The 13,591-nt window shown below is 47.8% G+C and overlaps 1 protein-coding gene across 1 annotated transcript in view; it reads right to left on the bottom strand.

The window, feature by feature from the left end:
* Positions 1-5,488: 5,488 nt before the first annotated feature.
* TNNI3K (TNNI3 interacting kinase) overlaps positions 5,489-13,591 on the bottom strand; it is a 97,859-nt gene continuing 89,756 nt past the window's right edge. Inside the window, exons 24-25 of the mRNA XM_050901015.1 lie at positions 10,826-10,905; positions 5,489-6,195 (exon numbers count right to left, since the gene is read on the bottom strand). Of these exons, the coding sequence (XP_050756972.1) occupies positions 6,119-6,195; positions 10,826-10,905 (157 nt within the window). The 3' untranslated portion in view covers positions 5,489-6,118. The remainder of the gene's footprint in view (positions 6,196-10,825; positions 10,906-13,591) is intronic.

Raw genomic sequence — 13,591 nt, 5'->3', positions numbered from 1 at the left:
TCTTTCCGTGCGGGTGGGAGCTTCCTTTAAAGAAATCCGGCGTTCAGGGCATGCTGAAGATGGTTCAGTGGCAGCATGAGTTTGCAGCAGCAGCAGGCGACTTAACTAGATCCGCTTCGGCCTTTTGGAAAAGGCGGCAAGTGTTGGTAACCGAGAGGCAGCTGAACTCCTGAGGCACCCTTGGGCTGCAGACGACTTGGGGCATCAGGAAAGTCCCAGATGAGCAATGCAGTAGTGATTGTAAGGAACTGGAAAGCTGACAATTCGTCGTTTAAAATACTTAAAATATTCATAAATGGCCCTTGTGCATATGATTTTAACAATCAGGGAAACGAATCCTTTGGTTGGGAACATGCCAACTCATACAAGTTCTTGTATTGCTCTAAAAAAACCACACTTCAAATACTCTGGTTTTATATACTGATAGAAAAAAAAAATCAGATTTCCCAAGAACACTCCATAATTTCTGAGCTCATATCATATTGATGACATCATCCGTTTTCTCTCACGCTTCTTTCTGATGGCTATTTATAGGATAGATACAGGCGAGGTTTGATCTGTGGTAAGGAAACAGCCCTTACCCCATCCTGACAGCTTACCCCCCGCCACGTACCGGACCGTTTCCCCCCGCTCGCACACTCGCCTTTTCCCTCACTTGTTTTGCACGCCGGCAGTGCTGCAGGCAGCTCGCTGGGACAACCCGGCTGTGGCGTGACGTTGCATTACCATTCACGTGTCTGGCTCCTTTAAGGCAGCCGATTTCTAAAATGGTCGGAGGACTTGAACCAGGTATGGAATTGAGTTGAACTCGGCAGTTTCAGCTTCAGAGAACCGCTGTACTGCGGTTGGTGTGGCTGTGAAAGAGGTGCCGTTTGTGTAGTCTCACAACACGGGTGCGCCTGTAATCTGAGCAGGTGGAATTTTGGTAAGGAGCAAAACCATCAAAATGGATAATTTTATGGTTTTGGAAATGCTACCCATGATAATTTTTGCTCTCCTATCCATTGCTAGTTAGTAATTAACTTCAAAGTAAAAAAATGTAGGTGGCACTTAGGGAAAAACAAGATATGCACCAAAAAAAAAGACTAATTGTTAAACTGAATATATATGAGAAAAGCAAGCTATCTAACAGTGTTGCCACTGGCAAAACTCATTTTTGGCTCATCAGAAAGGCTTTTTTTAACTCCCTAAACTGTCAGGTATTCTCAGTAGCTTGTCACTGGATGCTGATGGTTGTGCCTCAAATGTATCATTACTGGCTGACACAGCTGAAATCATACCTTGTGACATTACACAGGCTAAACGGATGCATTTCACCGGTTGAAAAAAAAATGCCAGCTGTGTACTATGGACACGGTATGAGAACGATTGTTCGAAGCCCAGCTCCTGGAACCGGGTACCAAGCCTCTGGCATCGCTAGCAGGGATGCGAGCTGGTGATCTTCACAGCCGTTGCCTGGAGAGTTCGCAGTGGGGAGCGCCTTGCAGGTGGTGCATGCATCTGTCTTCAACACGCGCTCGTGCTACAGGGTGGGTTTCTCTGGCTGGGAATTTTCTGTAGCGTTTTGCGGGCTCAGCCGTACAAATCAAGAGCGACCGAGCCCTCTGCCTGCCTGGTGGGGCTGTGCCAGCCCAGGCTCCGAGGTGGCCCCGCCGTGCCGTGGGCTCGCTGAAGCTGCCCGGGGCCACCCTGCAGGAAAACGCCTCCGGCCCCGTGGGCTGCCCCCGGGCCGGGTCTCTGCTGCCGAGACGCCGGACTCACTCCTGGTTGCGGCGCAAGCACTTGTTTGGTTGGACACCAGTGTATTTTAATCTAGATCATCTATAACTGGTATGTTAAGAAATTCAAAATATTGCTACAGCTACCAGGCACTGCCTGGTCTTAAAAGCAGGGTAAGAATCCTTGGAACATTTCATTCTTTATAAATATTTCAGTGTGCTGGTCTCCTCGGGCTTCTCTGGGAATGGCACAAACTAATTTCATTCCCAAAACAACTTTAGAGCATGTTCTATTCAGTAATTTACATTTTTCGGAGTTTTCGTTTGTATTAATAACTGATCGCTCCTATGAAACACGCTTTCCCCCTAAGCCTGATGTTTCTTCTATAGAGACCAATTAACTAAGACATCGTTTTCTTCAAGGAGCCAGTAATTTTAATTACTAGTAAAATTATTTGCAAGCACTTGGCCTTGTAAAGAGCTTTCTAAACTACAAGAGTTTTGCCTTCAAAAGCTTTCTGATTTTTTTTTTTGTTGTTTCCGCATGTCCACTTCTGACACTTTCCAAGGAGTTGCTCAGCGATCATACCAAGCAGCTCAGGTATCAGTGAGTACACAGAGGTATTAATGCAAATGAAGTCTGCTTTCCTTGCTCTATTTTCTGTTCTCTAATCTAGTTTAGTTTCTGGTTTTCAGGTACAGTTGCTGTATTAATGAAGAGTCATTGCATGATTGTTCTAAGCAAGGGAAACAGACATCGTGCAGAGATACTCGTAAGAAAAAATTCCTGTTGAAAAGGAAACTTAAATGCTGGAACTGATTTTTCAGATATGACAGTTGATCCTTTCTGCCCTGTTAGTGTCTCATACACTGGCCAGTGCAAAAACCAAGCAATGAGATCTAATCTCTGTCCACTCCTCCCTTCTTCAGCTTATTCCCTACCTGTGCTTCCGTAGCTCTACCATAGGAAACATCTGGCCAGTTAGATAGTCAGGTAGGGAATTTTCATCAGCATCCCAAATGCACATTCTCGTGTCTGCTCTGCACGTCTTTCCTCAAAGCCTGCCCATTTCCAGTGCTGCTTTTACTTCTGTCGTGGTTTAACCCCAGCCGGCAACCAAGCACCACGCAGCCGCTCGCTCACTCCCCCACCCAGTGGGATGGGGGAAAGGATCGGAACCCCCCCCCAAAACCTCGTGGGTTGAGATAAAGACAGTTTAATAGGACAGAAAAGGAAGAAAATAATAATAATGGTAGTAATAATAATAAAAATGCTAATAATAATACTGAAAGAATTAGAATATACAAAACAAGTGATGCACAATGCAATTGCTTACCACTCACTGACCGATGCCCAACCAGTTCCCAAGCAGCGGCCCCTGACCAGCTTTCCCCCCAGTTTATATACTGGGCATGACATCTTATGGTATGGAACAGCCCTTTGGCCAGTTTGGGTCAGCTGTCCTGGCGGTGTCCCCTCCCAGCTTCTTGTGCCCCTCCAGCCTTCTTGCTGGCTGGGCATGAGAAGCTGAAAAATCCTTGACTTAGTATAAACACTACTTAGCAACAACTAAAAACATCAGTGTGTTATCATCAACAGTATTCTCGCACTAAATCCAAAACACAGCACTATACCAGCTACTAGGAAGAAAATTAACTCTATCCCAGCCGAAACCAGGACAACTTCTAGAAAGAATACGACATATTTCCTCCAGTTGCAAACAAATCTGGATGTTGTTTTTTTGCGGTTTGCAATGCAGACATTGGATTGTTACAGTGGAAGGACAACAGAATGGCTGAGTTCCGTGTGTGTTGGTAACGTCGTGTTTGACCTGGAGGCTGTTAGCACCAAGGTCAGAACTGTTTGTTAGCAATGAACTGGAGTTTGCTCAGGGGACACATCCTTTTTTTTCCCCTGGTGATTTATCCGAGTGGGCAGAATACTAATTTCAGTGTGTTTTACACTCTTTTTCTGCTTTCAGGAACCAAAAATTGGAAATGATCAGGGAGGATGTTTTTAATCTGAACAAATTCTGGCTGTTTGCATTTTGTCATGCAGATGTGCCTGCCCCTCTGCTCGGACGCTGCGGGGTTAGTGGAATCCTTGTGCAGGGGTATCTCCTGTCTTATTGCTAATGCTGTTTCAAGCCATAAGCTCCACAAATTCCATAGCCATGATGGGAAATATTCCTGCCAGACAAGGCATTTGCAAAATAATAAAGTTAATCATTGGTTTGAAAAGTTACCGTGATGATTGATGATCTCCTTTGATCCATGGGAAACACTGAAGCTTCCTCTTGCTCATTTTTATTAATGGTCTTAGTGGTTTGACATAGCATTGCCCATGTCGTGACACTGACTTATTGCTAAAGCTTTGCAAAGATGGGGTGGAGAGTTCTCTGTCGGTTTTTCCAGAGGCATGTCAATGAATGACATGCATGTGTCCTGGTTTCGGCTGGGACAGAGTTAACTTTCTTTTTAGTAGCTGGTACAGTGCTGTGTTTTGGATTTAGTGTGAGAATAGTGTTGATAACACTCTGATGTTTTAGTTGTTGCTAAGTAGCGCTTATCTTCAGCCAAGGACTTTTCAGTTTCCCATGCTCTGCCAGCAAGCAGGTGTGCAAGGAGCTGGGAGGGAGCAGAGCCGGGGCAGCTGACTTGAACTAGCCAAAGGGGTATTCCATACCATGGAACGTCATGCCCAGTATATAAACAGGGGGAGCTGCCCGGAAGGCGCGGATCGCGGTTCGGGAACTAACTGAGCATCGGTCAGCGGGTGGTGAGCAATTGCATTGTGCATCACTGGGTTTTTTTTCCTTCCCCCCCCCCCTTCTTTTGTTGCATTCCTTTTCATTACTATTATTATTATATTTCATTATTACTATTGTTAGTATTATATTTTACTTTAGTTATTAAACTGTTCTTATCTCAACCCACGAGTTTTACTTTTTTTTTTCCTTTGCTTTCCTCCTCCTCACCCCACTGGGAGGGGGAGGGGGAAGCGGCTGCGTGGTGCTGAGTTGCTGACTGGGGTTAAACCACGACAGCATGGAAGATGTGAGTCGGTAGAGCCTACTACGCATTTATAGTTCGTGTGTGTCACACTGCACGATGCCTCATCACAGACCTTGGTTCAGGGATCATAGTCGTAAGAAGCCAACATCCTGAATAATACCCACAGAGCAACACACAGCAATTGTGAACACTGATTTCTACTCAGCCAACAAGACAGTTGTGTCTTTGAATCCAATTAAGGAATAGTATTACGGCAGGATCGTGTGCAGCTAAATTTTGCTAATTTGAAAAAAGACCCCAGAAAGTAACAGCATAATTAACTCTGTAATTGCTTCTAGAAGAAGAGTTAAAGTCTCCTGCCTTACCTCTTTTATTTTTTTTCCCCTTCAATTGCCAATGATCAGTGTTGCTGTTGCAAAGCCCGCTCATGGCACTCACCTAGCTCAGCACGCGCTAGATGGCACTCTGCTGCAGTTTTGCTTCGAGTCAAAAAATGCAACTTTGCACTCTGTTAAGATTGTCATATTTGTGACACAATTTTGTATATTTTCCTTCTGGTTTAAAGTTTGTTTTGGAGTACCTGTGTTGCTTTTTGTAAGCAAATGTCTGAACAAAAGCTTACACTCTTTGGGAAAAACAATCACTCAAACTAAAATAAGAAAGTAGATAAGAAAACACAAACGTCTGGAAGAGTACAATTAAGATGGCCACCCAAATATCTCTTTATTCTCAGCAAGCAGGAAAGCATCCAAAGATCAGGGGTCTGAAGAGCTGCAGCCATGGCGCTGCTGTGCTGGGGACCTGCGTGAGCCCATGGTGCTGAAAATGAGACACGGCACGTGTCTGGGACTGCGGGGAACTCAAAAAAGAAACTAGATCTGGTTCAGAAGCTGGGAGCAGGAACAACTTTGCCTCCACGGTGGCCTGGATGGTGGTGGGGAGCGACAGGCTGCTGCTCCTCTTGATGGGGACTGGGCTGGCAGCTCCCTGGCACCTCCCGGTCAGGGAGGGGCTGATACCCCATGCCTTAGTGCAGTCCAAGCTAAGAACATCTTGCCTTGGAGCTCTGAAACTCTAACAGACGCGTTTTTACTTTCATCTCTTGAAATTATTAATGCTCAAGATGAAAGTGCAGCATTCCTTGTGGACATTCACTTCGTTAAAGAATAGATGCACACCACCAAAAAACCTCAACCCTCAAGCAGGTCAGCAGAGAAAGGTGCTAGAGCAGAACTTATGACAGGGACATTCGCCATCAACAAACGAAGCTGTTCAGTTTAGGGATCTTCAGGGTAACACACGATGCCTGGGAGTTCGGCTGATACGGTGAGAACTGTTGCTGCTGGTTGACGGCGAGCCTCCCTGCAGGCGGACGGTTCATGCTGTCAGCTGCTTTCTTCAAAGCTGCCGCTGCCGCTGCAGGAATGAAACCTCATGGTACTCATGGGATCCGACACGTAGCCTGCAAGATGCAGAGAGGAGTTCACGTGTGGCTCAACATAGCAGCGATTCTCCCCCACCTTTCCCTGCAGTGACAATGTCAACAAAATAACGTGCATATCATTTTGAGATAGATAGGCACAGATCATGCTGATATACCTTTTTGCTGGCTGCAGATCTCCATGCAACATCATCTGCTGAGGAAAAATTTAAGCAGGAAGTAAAGAGACCCTGTCATTCATGCAATGAATTCACAATAATTGAGCACAAAGAATCCTTGGTCACTGACATAAGAACATGAATCTCAATGTTTTGAAAACACAGTGGAAGTTTGCCATTAAAAAAAATACCTTTTGCCCTTTCAACTAGAGCTTCGGAGGGCTCAAAATAAGCATTCTGATGTTTTTAAAATATTTTAATTCTTGACACTACAAAACAGAAAGCAACTGCTCTTGCCAGCACTGTATTTCCAACGAGCTGCTCCAACAATGCCAAAGAAACCGTTTCTCCCTTTCCACAGTGTCATTGGTCAGCTGCTCCCACGCTTCTTGTTTTACTGTACTAACATTAAAAATCCAGTGGAGCCAACCGAAATTTCTTGATAACTAGGCATTGTACAGAGATACTCAGATGCTTGGGAAACGAGAGAGCAGAGAAACCAGAACATGAAGACCTTCTGGGGCGCAGGGTGGGGTGGGAGAAGGGTCAGAGAACATTGCTAAGGCTCCTGCATGCCAAATTCCCATTGCCAAACATAAAAGACACACAGCTGCACAAAACTAAGACTCTGGTAGTTACAACAGTACTGACCGCAGCATCCCTAAGCTGTGATCCATAAGCAACCCTGGTTTATCTCCTAATCATGACACACTATGCTTTGAAAGCTGGCAGCAAAGCTTTTCCTTAAGGGAATCTCACTCGTGTCCTAAATATGCTGGGCCTTAACGCTGCGACTGTTCTTGCGCATGCTGGATGTGCCGTGAACGTCGGGAGGTGAAGGCAGCACGTGTCATCGCTGAAGCCAAAGCCACGGTGCGTCACTGTGTATGTGAGGAACGACAGTCTGCGACAGGGCACGTTACAGCGCAGGACGTGCTTCTGAGGACCTCTCCAGCCATGGTGACAATACTTTGTACTGTGCCGCGGTGCGCTGATCACGCTGGGTGGGAGGCTGTCCGTTGCTCCACCATCACTTCCATTTGCCTTACTGCTGCCACACAGTGGGGAACCTTTGCTTCAATAAAAGCTTTCACATTTCCAACCCCCTCGACCATATCCTATGGGTTTTTTTCCCTTGTAGTGCCTGTGAGTTTCATATCAGTCAGGATCAAGATCACGAGGCTGCTTGGCTTGGTTCACTCCCAGGGGTCCCTTCTTGCCTGCCAGGGATGCATCTCTTCTCGGTTGGACGCTGCCCTTTCCAAGTGCCAAGAGGGATGATGCTACACTACGCCACAGCCCGGGCTTGCGCTGTCGTGTAACTGCTCAGTGAGTGCATGCACTTCCGTGTGTTGCGGGACAGCTTCTGTGCTGCAAGCCTTGGCAGGGCCTTCTCTGCAGTGGGGGAGCTTTGGTGACTGTTGCGGCAGCATCATGAGCTTGTCTGCCAGCGTCTGAGAGCTGCAGTGAGCAAGGAGAAGCCAAAGCCAAAGTTAAACTCCGTGTTTACACCAGTCTTAAATTTTGGAGGATATACAGTTTTCTTTGGGCAGTGTGCATCTGCCTCGTGTGATTTCACTGCTTTCAAGGTGCTGTTTAACTCACAATTTGTGAAACTTCCCGTGAAGAGCAGGTGCTTTGCTTTCACTGAAGAAGTCAGGGCTGTGTTTACTTGTAGAATTTCTATTTTCAAATACACTCAATGAAGAAAACGGTTCACTATCACAAAGGCTCTTGCAGGAATGGGAGCAGGGTGCTTTTGGGGCTTTTATTGAGAAAGGAAAAGAGTGAATGTATTCTCTATTGTTTACAGACTGCAAGCGCAAGTGGGGATAATGGAAAACATTAGGCAAAAAGCAAACAGAAAGAAAAAAGATCAAAATGGACATGAATGGGGAGAGACAGCAGTGAAATTGGTTTATGTGGCATAAATAAAGAGTGCCAATGTTTGCAATCATTAGACCAAGCACTCTAATAAAAAAGGGCTCAGGGCTTTCTGTCTTCCGGTGTGCTGCTATGCATTGCAAGGGCTTCATCGCTCTACCAGGATCTTGAAGCCTGGGATGCAGTCAGAGCAAGTGGTGGCTGGGCTGCGGAGTGCTACGGTGGGGCTCCAGAGCAGCTGGGTTTGGTGCTCTGCAACAAGGGACGGTGATTCTGCTGTTCCATGGGATACGTACCCTGGTGACACAGCAGGACTCAACTTGGAGCTGCGTAAGCCTGCTGAAATGAAGTATGTGGCAAGGAGTAGCTTTTCCAGTCCTGTTGTGTCTAGCAGGGAGGATCTTCGCTTTCCTCTGGACCACCCTGGCTTTGTCCATGGTTACCTGCGTTAGCCAAGGCTCAGCTCGGCCAGCTCGTGGCTGTGATCGGGCTGTGCTGCACCACGGCCCTGGTATCCTGACCGGCAATGTGGAGGTCTGGCTGGGGCCACCTCCCTTCCTGCTCGCATGCTCGGGTTCCCTTCTGTGGAAACTATGATTCAACGAACAAGTATATTTGAGAATATATCTTGAGGTCTCTTGAGTGGAGTCTGAAATCACTCCTTAATCCCACAGCTTAAATGCAGCCATGGAGAGTCTCTTCTCTACCAGCCCTTCACTCTCTTTTTTCCCTTTTTAATACATACTCGAGAAACCCTCTCCAGTCTTGCCTGGATGGTTTGACTCTAGGAGTTCACTAAACATTTCCATTTCATTCTTGTTTTCTTCCTCCTCGAGTTCCAGTTGCCAGGTACCCTATGAAAGCCGTGCCCCGAGGAACTGCTCTCTGCAGCTATGGAATCCACACACAGCAAGTAATAACAAAGTTTTTGTTCTTTTTTCAGTTTCAAAGGTCATTACCTCACTACTCGTTGTGACAGCAACACTGCTGTTTGTTAGTGTTGTACTCAGTAAATATTTATACGACCAGGTTTTCTCTTTTTCTCACCCAGTGTGCTCAGTTCAGGGGAGGGGAGGGAGTGCAAGAGTCATGCTGAGGCCCGAGAAAAACAAAGATGACGAGGTTCTGGTACGTGCTTCGGGCAGAACAAAACACTGAATTCTCCTGGTGACAAAACAGGTTGGAAAATGGCAGAAAAGGGAACAGATGCCAGGAGAGGAGTGAGAAGGCCCCAGGGCAGAGGACAGCAGCAAATTCTGAATGAGGACGGCCACACTGAGAAGTCAATGGATCCACTCAACACAGTTGCCATTTGAACATACAGAAAAATGTATGTAAGCATAGAGCATACAGAAAAACGTAAGTTTTCCTTGTACGTACTCATACAGAAAAACGTAAGTTTTCCTTGTATGTACTCAGCAGGTGTGCCTCAGAGAAACAGAGACTTTAGCAGCACAGAACACCTCTGCTCGCAGCAAACAGAGGGACCGTCCTGCTGGGCACTCCTGGGTGGCAGCGGCCGTGCCATACGTGTCTCCTTAGAAGTCCATGTTGTCCGTCAAAGCCCAGCCCCGCTCCTTGGTGCTGAAGATGTTGCTGTCATTCTCTGCCATGTCAGCCTCACGGCTCCTGCCGTTTCTGTTTTCCTCCCTTGCCCGTCACATCCCAAAGCCTGGTATGAGTATTTATGAAAAAATCCTCTACCCAGCTTTCAGAACAGACGTGGCTGGCACAGGCAGTGCCACAGCCTCCTTTTCTGCCTGCTTTTTGGCGCTTTTGTAAAAGTGTATCAGAGTCTGGTTTTGCATCTGGTATCGCCGGGTGTGCCGCGGTGCTCTGGTGTGGTGATCCCTCTGGCAATGGTTTCAGAAGATGCCTTCCTGCACCGCTCTGTCTCCAGGGCTCCCTGGACTTTCACACTTCTCCAGGGGGTGATGAGATCCAGAATATCTGCGTGGCTCCGGGCAGATGGTGGAAGCAAGGTCTGTGGTGCTGTCGTCGGGCAAAGGTAACCACGGATGCTGTGCTGAGGTTGGCTCAGCAAACACAGCAGGCACGGCGGATGGGCCCTGGCCGTCTGTCGGCGCTGAAACGGGGAAGTGACGTCCCGCTGACATGGCCCTGGAGCCGCTTAGGACGTTCAGGCAAACGGAGCAGCTGGTGCTGGTGGAAGGAGCAGCGCGTGGGACAGCAGCCGGAGGCTTTCCAAGATCCCACTCTCAGTAGGTGTCATCCCCCTTCAGCATTGCTGCACAGAAGGTTACTGAGCTGGGACGTGCTGCTGTTTCACACCGGAGCATAAAGCCCACTTTTTGCAGTAGCAGCCTTGAGGATACGGTGCCACATCTTCTCCTCATTGACAGATCCACGCACGTAGACAGAAAGGACCACCTCAGCTCCGAAGTGCTTGGGCACACAAGCAGTGAAAGCAGCCATGAGCTGCAGGGAGCACAGGGGGAGAGCTCGCCAGCGCTGGCTGACCGTATCCAGCAGCCTGCACGGAACGTTAGTTTTCTCATGGCACTTCTTGGTACCTCAGGAGACTGTAGCTCTGCCCTGGTTAAAGACACCAAGATGCTCAGAGGAGTATTCTGCATTAACTAACTCACCGTTTTTGTCAATTGGTGGGTACTGGAAGTTTCTTCTCATGTCATCCAAAGACAGACCCTGAGAAGGGTGTTGCCCAGTGCTGCAAATTAAATAGGAGGTGTCAGTTTAGATAAGACTGATAAAGTCACATCTCCAGACCATAAGCACTTTTTCTACAGAGTTGGAAGGAAAAGACAGTAACATGAAATACATCAGCCTGATGCCCAGCCACTGGCATCTGCAGTAAACAGAAAGCAAGAAAAAGTTACAAAGCACGAACATGAACCACATGCATGCTCGCATTTCATCCATTCTCACAGTAACTTCCCTCAAATATACTGTTTGGAGCTTCACAATTGTTTGTACGTTGCTGTTTTAGAAACAATTCTAGGCATCAATCCAGGATCACTGTAATGCATTTTATGCGTCACTGCTAACAGATTCCTGCAAATAAGTTTCTCTGGCAAGGAAGACTGCTGAATTATCTTCCAGTCATTGACCAAAACCACTGTCCTGCCAACAGGTTGTTTACCCCTGATCCTAAGGAGCTACCACGTACAGGACTGTCCTCTACCAGCTCTTCTCAGATTACAGGCAGACAGAAACCAAGCGCACAGAAAAACAAGCAGCCCGAACTGTTCCCATTTAGCCCTTAGTTCCTTTATTTCCAAGGAGCTGTCAAAAGAATAAAGCAAGGGATGATGGTTACAGTGATGCAGCCGACGGCACAGGGAAGCAGTGCAACACACAGAGGGCACGGAGGTGCTTCAGAACAGTTCAGATATGATGGAGAGCCCCCGTCTATCAGACGTATCTCATACTTGGTTGGGGGACTAAAGAAAACCTGATGGATTTAAGCGCTCCATGAAAATAACACCTTAGTGTTGTGCTTTAAAAAGAGGCTCTTTCATTCGGCCTGCCTTCACTGACTATGCTTACATAAACCTTGAGAAGCCTTTTAATTGAAAATACCATTAGCCACAGTTCTTGGGCTTTGACACTTCTCATGGTTCAGGTAGAAGGCACAGTACTAAACAGAACTTTATATCAATTTAATTAGACGCTGTGGATATTATCTATGTCACAATACATAAAAAACCAAAGATCTGTCACCACTAGACTATCTAAACTTAACAGGTGTACTCATGGCTTCTGGCTTCTATTGAGGGGTCACTAAGATACTCTTTTTCGTCGTCTTTCTGTGCACTTTTGAGAGGATAATAGGATTAGGTTTACTGAATTCCACTAACTGCAAAGTAACATGCCATCAGTTTCACTTACTCTTCAAGTATTTTCTCTGGCAAAACTGATCAACCTAGCTTTTTCTTTTTTTTTCCTAAAAGGTGAAGTCATGAAATGGAAAGGGCAGCTCAGCGAACCGGCCAAGCGGCAGAACATGAAACCCTGACACCAGCTGGCCTCGGCAGGACCCAGGCTGGCTGCTTCAGGTTTCCTTGGGGCATGTCTGCTTTTCCGCCCCGAACACAACCCTCACTCTACCACTGATGCAAGTGCTGGGAGGCTCAGGACAAGTCCTGCGGCTCTGGCTTTCCCAGCTTCTTTAAGACACATCTTTAAGAAGGACGGACGGATGCAGGTTCCCTATAATGCCACTGCTTGTCGATGCCCCGCGGGAGGAGGCCAGGCAGCTGCCTGGCAGGCTGGAGGTAGTTCAATGAGGACCAGGAGTACCCTGAAGGAGCAGGCAAAGCTCGCTCCAGCTCAGCTGCTACCTCTGGAATATTGTTCCTACCCACTTTTCACCGTCCCGTCCTCCTCCGCACTGCTCCTGGCTTCCCTCTCGCTGGACCATTCACCTCCTTCCCCGCTCTGCTCCCTGCCGTCCCAGAGAGCTGTCCCTCCTCTGCGCCGCACAGCTCCTCCACCACCCGCCGCCTGCCCTGCTGCCCGCACAGCTGCCTGCCCTGCTGCCCGCACAGCCGCCTGCCCTGCTGCCCGCACAGCTGCCTGCCCTGGTGCCCGCACAGCCGCTTGCCCTGCTGCCTGCACGGCCGCCCTCTCCCCCGGCCCCTCGCCTGCCTGCCTGCGCACGGAAAGCCCTTTGAGGGCTGACCCGCAATGGTATGGAACACGTATACGTTTACCGTACCACTTGCATTATGGAAGCTTGTCCATAATTAAGGACAAGAAGCCCGTCTTCAGGTGGAGGAAAACAAGGAGGTCTGTTTTGGGAAAACACTGCCCAGTCAGAGGCTGAAGCAAAAAACCAGTGAATGGCTGGCGGGCAAATCTGCATCTGAAAGGACTGCAGAGAGCTATCGCAGCATCCGCAGGCTGTGGGAAGAGCTGGGATGTCTCCAGGGGAAGAAATAAAACTTACACTTTGCTTGAATTCTTAGCGCAGCATTGATGGGGTAACTCCTGACGTGTTAGCCAAGAGAGACGGGCCTGAGGCCAGCCACGCTGCCGAACAGGAGGCTGGCAGCGCCGGCTGTGCCAGGGACGCCGGCCTGGAGCTACAGAGGAACCACAAGGACACTGGTCTGTCCCACACGAGGATTTCCTCAGAAAGGAGGAACTCTTAAGCAAGTTATTTGACCTCTTTGCCTTTGGAGCAGCTCAGAGCAAAACCAGCAGACAGGAATCCTCTGTTTTTGTAAACATGAAAAAAAAGACGGAGAGAATTGCTGCTAATGAACAGCTGTTGGGGGGAGAACTATAATACAAATCTGTGATAAAGAACACACCCCGCTCTGCCATGACCCTGACTTTAGGAGAAGGCAGAAAATCCTGAAATCTGATGATTCTCAGAACAGCTAACTGAA

This window comes from Gymnogyps californianus, chromosome 8, assembly GCF_018139145.2.
Source record: "Gymnogyps californianus isolate 813 chromosome 8, ASM1813914v2, whole genome shotgun sequence".
In the NCBI taxonomy this organism is placed as follows: Eukaryota; Metazoa; Chordata; class Aves; order Accipitriformes; family Cathartidae; genus Gymnogyps; species Gymnogyps californianus.
The sequence above is the reverse complement of the archived record's forward strand: the minus strand, read 5'-3'. Positions and strand labels throughout refer to the sequence as shown.